At 37.7% G+C, this 12465-nt stretch overlaps 1 protein-coding gene across 6 annotated transcripts in view; it reads right to left on the bottom strand.

Annotated features, from left to right (window-relative positions):
* The window catches only part of LOC148410257 (protein sidekick-2-like), a 167354-nt gene that overhangs the window by 5790 nt on the left and 149099 nt on the right, over window positions 1-12465 (bottom strand). For 4 of the 6 annotated variants that reach the window (XM_088437266.1, XM_088437269.1, XM_088437267.1 and 1 more), the window contains 7 exons: window positions 11679-11816; window positions 10811-10993; window positions 10611-10736; window positions 9328-9492; window positions 9100-9240; window positions 7578-7722; window positions 644-773 (listed from right to left, as the gene is read on the bottom strand). In XM_088437266.1, coding sequence (XP_088293392.1) covers window positions 644-773; window positions 7578-7722; window positions 9100-9240; window positions 9328-9492; window positions 10611-10736; window positions 10811-10993; window positions 11679-11816 — 1028 coding nt within the window. The remainder of the gene's footprint in view (window positions 1-643; window positions 774-7577; window positions 7723-9099; window positions 9241-9327; window positions 9493-10610; window positions 10737-10810; window positions 10994-11678; window positions 11817-12465) is intronic. The other 2 variants (XM_088437268.1, XM_088437271.1) reach the window with 1 other exon arrangement.

Here is a 12465-nt window from a genome sequence, read left to right as displayed (position 1 = left end):
GTATCAATCATAAGACCCAGTAGATCAAACTTACTGTTGTAAAATATTTTTGGGAGGGTTGACTTTCTCATTAAACTCATTCCATCCCAAAGACATGTTTTTATGTTTTTTTAAGAGTCCAAAACAGTAATTCCCAGCTAAGTATGTATGAATGCAAACTTAAACAAACTTACTTTGGTACCTAGTCGATTACTTTACTGCGTAAAGCAATTACTCTATTAATTAAGTACCAAAGTAATTGGTACTAAAGTACTTTGGTACCTAGTCGATTACTTTACTGCGTAAAGCAATTACTCTATTAATTAAGTACCAAAGTAATTGGTACTAAAGTACTTGAGTACCTATTTGAATAATTTGGTATTTACTTATCCAAAGTAATTAATTACTTAGTCCCAGCTATTTTTTCTCTTCTTGCCAAACACATGAACAACATTGCAATCAATAAGTACTTGGGATTGAATGTCTGGACACTTTAAAAAAAATGTAAAAATACGCCTTTGGGATTCAATGAGTTAAACGCATTGAAACCCAAAGACATATTTTTACATATTTCAATTCTGGCCTCCCCTGGCCTCCCTGTAGCTCCGCCCCTGCTCACAGCACCAAACTCCTAACTTGAGCGCATTTTCCAGTCCCTGCTTACTTGCGAATCTGAAATTTCCGACGGTTTCTCCGTCAGGCTGCTGCTCTCAGCCGGAATGAGGTCATTATATTTTGTGCTCACGTCCTCGTCGGAATAGTGCAGACTTCCAGGACTGGGCCTTGGCGGCGACCTGACAGACAAGATAGGGAAAAGACAGACGACAGAAAGAGTGAGATACGGCAAGCAAGCCAAAACACAAACTGACGTCTGGATATGTAAGATGAAGTCTTTCCATAATCCTGTTTTTCCTTCCTTTTGGGAGCTTTTCCTTCAGATGTCTCCACTTTGATGCTTGAGTACACATAAGTCGGCTCTGTCAATCTTATGACAGACACCACTCACAGATGATGGATAAAAGGCTTCCATATCTTCATATTCCAGAGACAGTTCAGTGGGAATAACAGAGTATGACAAAGGATGTGAAAAATACTCTACAAGTCTACATGAACAATTTTCTACATTAATGGCTTGAGTTCCATTTAGGTTAAAAGTCAAGTGACCTTACGCCTTTAATTTAATCTTTTTTATCCCAATCTGATTGGTCCATTTTGCTCCTTGTTTGGTTTCTTTTCATGCACGAAAAAGTTAGTTCCTTTGGCTCAGGCTGTATTTACATAGCAGGAAAAAACTCTAATCATATTTCCCCTTAAAAATGAACAGAACTATCATTTATTGGTATATACACACACATTATATGACATTATACACACACACGCTACAATATTGTAGGAAAAAAAAAGAAAAATACTGTATTTTGTTCATTCCTTTGAACGTTACATCAGATTCATTTCAAATCAAAAGAGCTGAAATTTCAGTCAAATGAAGACAACATGTCAAATTTCGACATGGCACATCTACTTAGTTATTACAGCATTACATTACAGGGGTGTCAAATTCATTTTAGCTTGCAGGCCGCATTGAGGAGAATCTATTCCCAAGTGCGCCATGCAGACCAATAAAAACATGGTGTATATTTATATAACTTTAAAACAACATCTTCAAATTGATTATTCTTTTTTAATACTGTCCAAAACAGAACAAACACAACATCACTAATAATCATAAAACATTTAAAATATTAATCAAAAAAGTTTCAACTTTTTCATATACATTATTTAAAAAAATTGTGCTTATTTTTTTAAGCACAAAATCATCTTGCGAGCCGGATTTAACTCGTTTGCCGGCCAGAACAGACCGTATGTATGACACCACTGCACTACAACGAGTGTGCCATCCCTTGGCTAAAATACTGCCAGAATGATGTGGAAAAAATTTATGCAAAAAACGATCAAATACTGCACAAGGGTTACAGAGCCGTACAGTAATAACCATGATTGAATAACAAATAAACAAACAGTTTAAACGTTGTGGTGCTTGTGCGTCATGGTTTCATGCTTAAATTGACATGGTTTGGCTTTGTGGAGTACACGATTTGGCCAGTAGGGGCAGTATCACATAATTTACAGACACGCTACACATACTGCAGCTTTGAGGATGCAAAACAAGATGCAACTAAGGTGCAGTGATCGCAGTTGTTTTTGTCGGATGATAAAAAATATATTAAAAAAACTGAGTATTGCTGCATGATCTGTCTGCATGTATGTTGTGACCACTTGTTTTCAAATAAGTTAATTTAAAGATTTTTAAACACAGAAAAATTGATATAAAATTTGTGAGTCAGTGTCAGTGTTTCTCTTTATGCGTTAGCATTAAGCTAGTTGGTGGCCTCCAAACACCAATGTAAACACAGTAATATTAGATTTGTCTCACTTAAACATACTTGGAAAAGATTCATGTGAAATTATGTCCAGGCATCAAATTGGAATTGGGCACAAACTGGATTTTTGCTCTTTTGGCATTAGGATCTTTCGAGGTTATTTCACTTCCTCACAAGAGTTTGTTTGGTACAGCTCCGAAGAACAGTTCTTTTAATCCCCCCTAAAATAAAGTACTAAACTGTTGTGTTAAGCGAAAACAGCACTTTGGATCAAAATGGGCCACTTGTGTTCATGTTCAAAGGGCCGGCTAAGCTTAGAAGATGCTCTTAAAATGAAACCCACACACACAGATCCCCAAACTGGATGATTTTTTTCCTTGCTTTCTCCTGCAGAAATGTTCTGCAACTGGCCCCTGAACACAACAATATTTTAGCATCAAGTCCTTTTATGAACTCTGCTGAAGTAGAAAAAAAAAAACCTGTAGTCATTACTGTGAAGATGAGAGGAGTGATTCTTTCTCTTCTCGGTCTACTGAGATGATGTGTTTGAGGTCAGTAAACACTGACTCGAGTGACCAGTGAGGTTAGACAATAAGGCCAGTGACCTCGAGAGCGAGCGACTTTCATACGTGCGTGATATGCATTAAGGCTGCAGATGTAAAAAATGTTAGTATTTTGATGTCCTACTGAAAAAAATAATTCAGTACAGTAATCAAGTATTTGGATATGTTTGTTAGATTTAAGTACAACTATGAATACAAAAGGCAAAAAAAAGAAACATTTTAATTTAATATATTTTTCATTTCTATATGAAAATATATATTTATATTTCATATAACATATTTATATATATATATATATATATATATATATATATATATATATATATATATATATATATATATATATATATATATATATACATTGCTAGCATCTCATGATGGTTGCTGCAACTAGATGCTAACATTGGCACAGTCGCTAATTGCTGGTAACAAGTGCAGTCAATGTCAGTGTAATTAAGTCTTTAATAATGAATTAAGTCAACAAAGAGCAATATCACAATGTATGTTATGCCATTATTAGGTTTGTGACAAATATTTATATATCTTACTGAAAATCATGTCAAATGATCGAGGACTCAGATGAAAATTAATATTTACTGTTTCTTGATTAAAAACTGTAGAAGACAAAACACATTTTCAATTAATACAGACACATTTTTCAAATGTGTTTAGCAGTAGGCTTTTTTACTCCTTAGAAACAGTGACATTTTAGTCAAACATCTTTCCATTTCCTTTATAAAACAAACTGATGTCAAGAGCACAGTAGCAATTTTTTGCTAGATAAAATAACCACATTAGAATAAGACTGTTTGCTCAAAAGTGATTAGAAGGAACTGCGAGAATATCAGTTTCATCATTTACATCTATTAATCTACCTCTGAATAAATAATATGACAATTCTCACTGGCCTAAATTGGGCAGTTGAGTGCTGCTAGCTGCTGACACTGCTAGCATCTCGTGTTGCTCGCTCTGCTAGCCACTAACACTGGAGCCAATCGCCGGTAATAACACCCCGTATAATACGCAAGGGTAATCATTTTTTAAATCATTCTGAATCCTTTAACTACACTCGGAGACAAAAACTGTGTGCCGTATTTTACGTAGTATAAAGTACATCAGATAAAGCACACCTTAAATGTTGGTATATGAGGGCCTATTTCAAAATATTTTCATTTATATGGCACACCGCATTATAAGTCGCATAGAATCGAAGCTACAGTAATGGCTGGGCTTGCATTATGCATCCACTAGATGGAGCTGCACTAAAGGGAATGTCAACAAAACAATTAGATGAGACAATAAATAAATGAAGAATAAGGATGATTTGTGGAAAGTACTATCTGAAGAATGTTGGAAAAATACCACTTTACAATTTAGATTACACTAAAAGGCTGTTTAGATGATGAGACATGTCGTGTTTAAAAAAATATAATTATGATTCATTTAGATATTTAACCTAAATTTTTAATCAAATTACAACCTAAAACTTTACAATAAATTGTTCTGTTGATTTAAAGTTTAAAAAAATCCTGCTGTTTTTGCACATTGGAGTATATTGGAGTAGCAAATCAAAATTTCCAAGTGAGTGTTTAAAAAAAAAAAAATAATGATAAAACATACATTCATAACTGAAATGCAGAGATAAAAACTGAAGAATGGTGAAGTTATTTTAATTTTTCATCCCCCCAAAAATAAAAACTTGCGTTTTATAAGGCGCATCGGATTATAAGACGCACTGTCAACTTTAAGAAAATTGAAAGCATTTGGGTGTGCCTTATCGTGCGAAAATACTGTAAAAAAATAAAACAAAACAAAAAAAACATATGGTTGAGCGGTTAAATTTTTAAATCATAAATCAAACTTGATTTCAGGACAACAAAGTGTTTTGACGAGTCAAGTCAGCCATTAAGGAAGAAAACAGTGCCAAGATCCACTTCAAAATAAAAGCCTACCAAGGCATTGATTAGCACATTTAGGAGAGTAAAACTGTTGCTTTTTTTAAAGTAATTTTGAACACTTGCTAGCTTGAGCAGTTAGCTTGACTTCTTCTTGACCATGGGTACAAAAAAGGGCACACAAGGCAAAAAAAAAAAAAATGCATCAAGCATTTGTTTGCACTCAGTTAATCAAATTAGTCAATGACTCTTTTCAGCTCTATGACGCTTTCTACTTGAGTGATTCACTGATTCTGTTTAATTTTCCCATTCCAAACCATTTTCTTTAATGTGAGAGACCCCATACAAGATGATGTTGAAAAAGACTTTCCTAAAGTAGCACCCTGAAGAAAGTACAAGTGTTGCGTGATTAGGGGCCGAGCAGACAAGCATAAAAGGACGGCAGTGTCAAGTGCAATATTAATTCATAAAGTGGAGCGTCTTGACTCTGACGAAAACGCGGAAGAGGAAAAAAGAAGTCATTGCGGAAAGTGAAATGAGACGCATGCAGGGACTAAATCAAATATTCCCGCAGACGCGATGTGACAACCACCGTGAGAAGCTTGACACAACAAAGGGACATCTCCTTTTAGGTTAAAGGGGATTACGCGAGTGGGCGGACTGAAAGAAGAAAACACGTTCGCAGAGTTGGCTGCTTAAAAGGAAGAGTTACCGTATGCAAGATCACGCTACAAAATACTGCCAGCGAGCTTTTGAATTATTCAAACTTTTCGTCTCGGTTCTACGGCGAAGGAACCGGTGCTCGCTCCCTCAGCCCTTTCAAATATCCCAGAGGGACAGCCCCTCGTGTCTCTTGCTAAGGGGTCCACTCATTAGCAAAGAGTACAGTGGCGGGCTGGAGTGCTTCAAAGAGCATCGTGACGGGCTTTCATGGCCTCCTTGGTCAAGGACAACACTCAACAAAAGCTCATCATCTTATGGCTGCTTTACAACATCCGAGAACGATAGACGCCCACCGAAAATCATTTTTATGGATATATTTGCCCTGCATTTTCACATTATCAGGCTTATGTCTCCGAAAAATGAAAATTGAGACATCAACATTTTCTCATTCTACACGTAATTTCCTTTACATTACTCATCTTTTAAAGGTGCGCATCATCTATTAAGTCCTTATTTTATTACACTTCGATTATCATTTCAACTTTTGGCTGCTGGGAAACGAAAATCGAGGCCTTAAAATCCCCAAATCTTTGTGGAAAATTCACATTTTCTCCAATAACTCAAAACTACTCTCCTTAACAAAAGGCTGGTTTTGTAAAAACGCATCACATTTATGTAGTTTTAAATAAGGGTAGCCATTCTGCATTCCGATTATGTGGACTGTGTTGTGATTTTTTTTTTTTTTTAACCAAACAAAATTGAATATAATTGTGAAACCCTGATTGTTATAAGTCATTGAGCTAGTTTGCGATTGATGGTTATAGTCATCAAAAAATGGGATACATGATTATCGGCTGGAAAAAATTATCTGCACTGATATTCAATGTTTTGACGACTCTTGGTACGACATTTTATTTTTTTTAATTCAATGGCTACTAAATTCTCAATATTCGCCAACATCTTAAGAAAAACCCAAAGCAAACCTTTGCAGTATAATATTCCGTTTTATTCGGTGTGTCACTCTTTATAACGGGATTTTGTAGAAAACAACATGAGAAATGAACCAACACTGCTTCACTGTCTCTGACATTGCTTCATGGGTTTTCAACCTTTTTGTACCATCCTGTAAAATGTACGTTTTCACTAAGGCTTTTAATTGGCTCAAACACATATATGGTGGGTGTTATGATATGAACAAAGTATTTTTCTTTTCAAATTAAGAGCTAATTACGAAAGTTACAACTAGTAACCAAGCCCCCAATCGGGTGATCCAAAAATCGGCCAAAATGTTTTGGTAAGCACTATACTTGACGAACTTTCCGACCATTTCCCGCTGACACAGGCTGGAATACAAAGAGTACGTAGGCTGGCAGCGATAAACCAATCAGAAAACATTGCCTATTACGTACAGTATGTAAGCTAGGAGCTATAAACCATTTCGAAAACATAACGTAAGTTCCCTTTTACTGACTATGAAGAACTATACATACACAATAGTTGAAAACTGAAAAAAGGTTGAGAAGCACTGATATGAAATAACAAACGGTTTAGTTTCTTCACAGGGATTTTGAAACAACTCTTATCTCTTGTTGACCTCAACATGAGCAAACCTGATAAAGTCCAGCTGACGACTGGACAGGCGAGCTTGCATACCGACGCTTGTCTTAATTCTCCCTGCATTACGCCGCAGAAGAATTCCGGCGTGAAACCCACTAGGCAAATGTCCTACAATGAGCCTCAAGAGCACTCTTTGTCCAAAGCTTTGATTGACGGACAAAGAGGACATGCTGAATCTTATGAATGCTAATTAGCCACTATTGTGCCGCCCTCCTTATAGCGACTATTGCGACATTCATATGCTGAATATCAACCAAGGGAGCGGAAGAGGAAGGACCCAAATCAGCAGCTGCGCTCCTTGCGGCTCTGTTTGCTCTCCAAATAGAGGACATATTGTGAGGGACGAGACGAAGACCTAACGGCTTGTAATTCATCCCCCGTCGGAATCATATCGCATCATTAGAAAAGAAAACAATACGTTGGGAGATGTTCCGGCAGGGCGCTTTTGTGAATGCAGGAAATGAGCTCAGGCCACTGACCGCGTGTAGATGCCGTTCTTGCGACAAAAGGAGTTTTTCACCGAGAGGCGGCGGTTGTTGAGCTCCAGAGAGGGGAAGCGGCCCTCGTCCAGGCGCACCATCTCGCCGTGGGTGAGCGGCAGCGCCGTGCAGTTGGAGTGGTTCCCTAATTAGAAAAAGAAGAATGAATTATCATTTGCTTTGTTTCTGAGGTGTCTGCTGAACATTTCCGCCAATAATTCAAATTTAACAAAACAAAGACACATTTCAATGTATTTGCTTTCAATTTGAAAAGAAAAATATTTGCTGATACCTCATTAAAATCTCACGTTTAGTGTTTCTTGGCTACACCGTGGTTCGATTAGTGTGGCTTCAGTCTCACAGGACCACCGGAAGGCATATTATGTTGCATTTAGTCTTCTAACAAAACCAGAAGTTATTCGCGCAATATAAATGTGTATAATTGCGAAGTTAACTGTCAATCATTCAGTTCATCAAACTCACTGATGCTAATGCTAGCTGATTAGCTTGTTAGCTCATTTTTAACGCATCAATGTCACTGTAGTGTTGTTCCCTTGCTACCGCTCTATGATATTTTACATATTTTTCCTCCCTGTAAGCTGGACCAGACAAAAAAAATAATGATTTTAAGTATTTAGCTTTGCCATCAATAGCTATAGACATCAAACGTCCATTAAACTGGGCTGGCAGAGAAAAAGTGAACTTTTACTGCCACTGACAGTTATATAAACGTCAAAGATCCAATAAACCAATGGCAGTAAAAAACTTAAATCTCTCACTGCCATTGCCGCTTATGAATGTTAAAAAAAGGTATTAAACTGGTGCAGGCAATATCGGAGTTAACTCATTCACTACCATTGACGACCATAGACGACAAAAACACATAAAAGTGACGGCTTTAGATGTCAAAAGCCATTAAAGTGGGCTGTCGCTTCCATTGATGGCAAAACACGTCTAAGATACAATTGAACTTGGCTGGCAGTTGATAACTTAAATTTCAGAACCTCCAATAAGGTTATGTAAATGCTTTATTTATTTAATTTTTACTATCATGAAAAAAATAATGAGGATAGAATTCAACTCAGGCAGATATTTCTAAAAAGCATTGGAATCTACAAATAGACCTCCCAAAATACACCCTGGAGGTCATAAAGGCTCTAATAAAGACCTCTTGTGTACTTTACAATGTTTTACATGGTGCAAAAAGGCCGCTTTTAGGGGACTTGAATTACTGAGTCAGGCCTCTGGTAAATCAAACAGCGGGTCAATGCGGCTTCACAGACGCTGGAGAGGGGTCAACAGGGGTCAAAGTCCCCTTTATGGCCTCGCGCAAACACGGGTCCAAGCGACGCCACTTTGTTTGTAGACCTCGCTCGCTGAAACGCTGACTAAGCTCAAAGGAGAAGAAGGGCTACTTTCCCATCGCCCTGACTCACAGAAAGAGTTTATATTTTTCACCGATTTGTAAGGTGCAAATTGCACACAAGCGCACATATGGTTAATGAGAGAAGCATTTTCAGACCTGAATCTGTCTTTTTGGTGTATTTTTTACTCTGTCCACGGATGATGAGGACGAAAACCAGCAGCAAGATGAAGATGAGTCCCACAAGTGCGATCACCACCAAGAACCACCATTCTTCGTAGAAAGGCGACACTTTCTGGGCTGGGAACAATCAAAAACGTCAAATGAGACTTTACTAGGTCCATTTCCAGGTCGAGAGTTGGTGGTTTGCTTTTTTATTTGGCTTGCCTGATATGGAGGGCGAGGGGAGGCTGGGCGAGCCGTAGCCGTAGTCATTGACGGCGATGACGCGGAAATCGTACGTGACGCTTTCCCGAAGCATGTCCAGGTTGAGCGTGTAGGAAGTGACTTCTTTGGGGATGTCTTTGATGAAGATGTCCCACAAGCCTTCGTCTTCAAAACAAACGTAGACGTAGACACTCTCAAAACACACTAAGACGGCAAGAAATTTAATCCAACCATTCTTAAAAACCCACAGTTGTGAAATAAAAATCATTCCAGGTTATGATGCAAGGGGGAGCGGCTGCTATCCCCTGCCAACCCACTTGTACCGTAATAGTCAAATCTACCAACACCAAATTCAAAACTTGATTATACAACTTCCTTAAATGGGTACTGGGCCGTAAAATGGGTCTATTTGATGAAATTGTCTGGGTAGAGTTCCAAAATATGATGATAAATCACTTGATCCTGTACCAAGCCAAAATACGCCCCCCCCCCCCCCCCCCCCCGAAATGTAAAAAATAAAAATAATAATAATAATCATAAAAATAATAATAATAATAATATGAATTCAAAAATCCGCTTTGAAGGGTTGCCATTTCTCAAAAATAGTATACCTCTGGTTGTTTTGATTAAATATTCTGATAGACAGTCAGAATTAGGACTGCAGGTATAAAGTATTTTTGGTATGCGGGTATCCTAGAGAAAAATCGGATATCATGTATTTGGATAAAAAATTTAAGAAACACATGTTATCATTTATTATAAATACAGAAGACCAAAGGGATCAATTCAATGGGACCACTTGGAGGAATTTTTGATTTTTGCTTCTTTTTTCTCCATAACTGAGAATTTTGTAGAAAGAAAACAGTGAACCAATACAACTTCTTAACTTTTCATCCTTTTCTTGCTCCCCTGTAAAATTTGCAATTTCACCAAATAGTCCTCTCCTATTAGACCGTACTCGATAATTTGTCAAAATAACTCCCACACATGCAAACAGAGCAATGGTATACAAAAAAATAAAAATATTAATATTAATTAAAAATAAAAAAAAAAAAAATAAAACATGGCAGCGATAATCGGTTTTAAGTACGATTTTTTTTAGTTTACTAAATAATGCCATCATTTTGGTTTTTCTTATTTCAATGACTTGAATATCAAACTACACTGTAGAGCATTTTTAAATCATGAAAAAACACTGAATGGATGGTGTTTCCAACTTTTTGACTGAACTAAATAACTTTTTTTGTTTTGCTTTTATTGGGCTATTTTGTTCTTTGGCTTACCTGAGGGTCTTGCTTCAATGACGTATCGCGTGATGGGCGCACGGCCTTGATCGCCGCTGGTCCAGTGGAGCGTGAGGGCGGAGCCATAGCGGGAAATAAAGGGCTCCCCTGGAGGACCTGGTGCTCCTTGGTTGAGGTAATAAATAGGTGAGATTGATCTTTTTGATTCCCCTCAAGGTTTGACAAAGGGGCGTTCTTACCTTCTCCGGGTCCGGTGGTGATGTTGGCCTCCACTTCGGGCCCGTAGGTAAGCGTTTTGGCGCGGATGCGAAAGTTGTAGGTGACGCCATCGGCCAGGTCCTTGATTTTCATCCACAGGGGTGCACCGCCTTTCACGTCCACCGTCACTATCTTACTGACACCTGGAGTGCGAGCAGAGGAGTCTGTACAGAAGAAACTCTAGATGCTGCACTCTGCTGGAAATTCAGAACTTACTTGTACACATATTTATTTATTATTATTATTTTTTTTTAATATTTTGGCTTTATAAGGGAAGTCGACCCAAAATTTGTCTTTAGGCTCCAGTGAGGAAGCCAATGGATTTGTGTCCACAGTGGTGGAACTTGAGTCTTGGTTTACAACTTTTTTTCTTCCATTACTAGTTATCGGCCTCCTTGACTCCTACTACTAACGCCCCTGAGAAAATAATATCAGTATATCTGTATTAATTTCCCCTATAGTCCTTGTAGGACCTTTGTCAAAATGTCCATTGGTAATCAGGAGAAACACCCGCACAAGATATTTGCAGTTGAAACAATTAGCTGAGAGCCCATCACAACCTCGGCTCAGCATTTCACCTCTGCCCCCAATTACTTAACGATCTGGTTCCGGCGGCCGCACTTAACCGGCTATTAGTCATGTTCCCCTTACGGACAAGATATATCGGAGCGCATGCCTTTTTATGAGAATACGCTGTATATTCTCTGACGTGTCATAAATGCCTCATATGCTCGGTGTGTAAAAAGACAAGAGCGTGCGAAAATGTCGCTGACCCTCACAAGCAAGAGAGCCGCTATATCACAGGGAAAAAAAAAAGGGGATTCCAGAGGGACTTAATGAGTTCCTCACCGTCGACTGGAGTGCACGGCTCGTAAACCAGGCGGTAGCCCTCCACGATGCCGTTGGCCCGCTTGGGCTCGCCCCACGACACGTTGACCGAAGTGGTGGTCAGCTCGCCAAAGTGGATGAAGCTGGGAGCGCTGGGGGCTATCACAGGAGAATGCTGCGTTATTTTTATAGGCGATAAAAAATACGCACAAACATATACTTGTGTAAAAGGTTCAAATCCAAGACACTGTCAAGTGAATTGAAAAACTTGTTTAAAAATAGCTTCTCAATTTGTGTTACGTTTGTATTTACAAATATGTCTGAATGTATTTTTAGATTAAATGCCAAAAAGATTTTTTCATGATCCCATGGAATATTAAGATGAATTTGTATTGGTTAAAAAAATTGTTTAGCATTAGGCCTACATTATAACAATTTGTTTGAAAATTAAGAAAACTGGTTCATAGGATTTTTTTTGTTTGTTTTTCCCATAATGCCATGGAGTAATCACAAAAAATAAAATCAACATTTTTAGCATTCAACCTCAAAACACATTGGTAGGTATGTATTTGCAAGTAAGTTCAAACATATTTAAAAATATACTTGCAAGTATGTTCAAACACATTTAAAAATATGTTTGAATGTATTTCTGGATTAAATGCTGAAAAGATTTTTCCATAATGCCAAGGAGTATTAAGATGAACTTGTACAGGTTTAAAAAAAAGGTTTTTATCTTGCGTTTGGTCTACATTATACCAATTTCTTTGATAATTAAGTCAACATTGGTTCATAATATTTTTATTTTTTG

Source organism: Hippichthys cyanospilos, chromosome 16, assembly GCF_059441005.1.
Source record: "Hippichthys cyanospilos isolate Australia breed blue-spotted pipefish chromosome 16, RoL_Hcya_1.0, whole genome shotgun sequence".
In the NCBI taxonomy this organism is placed as follows: Eukaryota; Metazoa; Chordata; class Actinopteri; order Syngnathiformes; family Syngnathidae; genus Hippichthys; species Hippichthys cyanospilos.
This window is presented reverse-complemented; position numbering and strand designations above follow the sequence as displayed.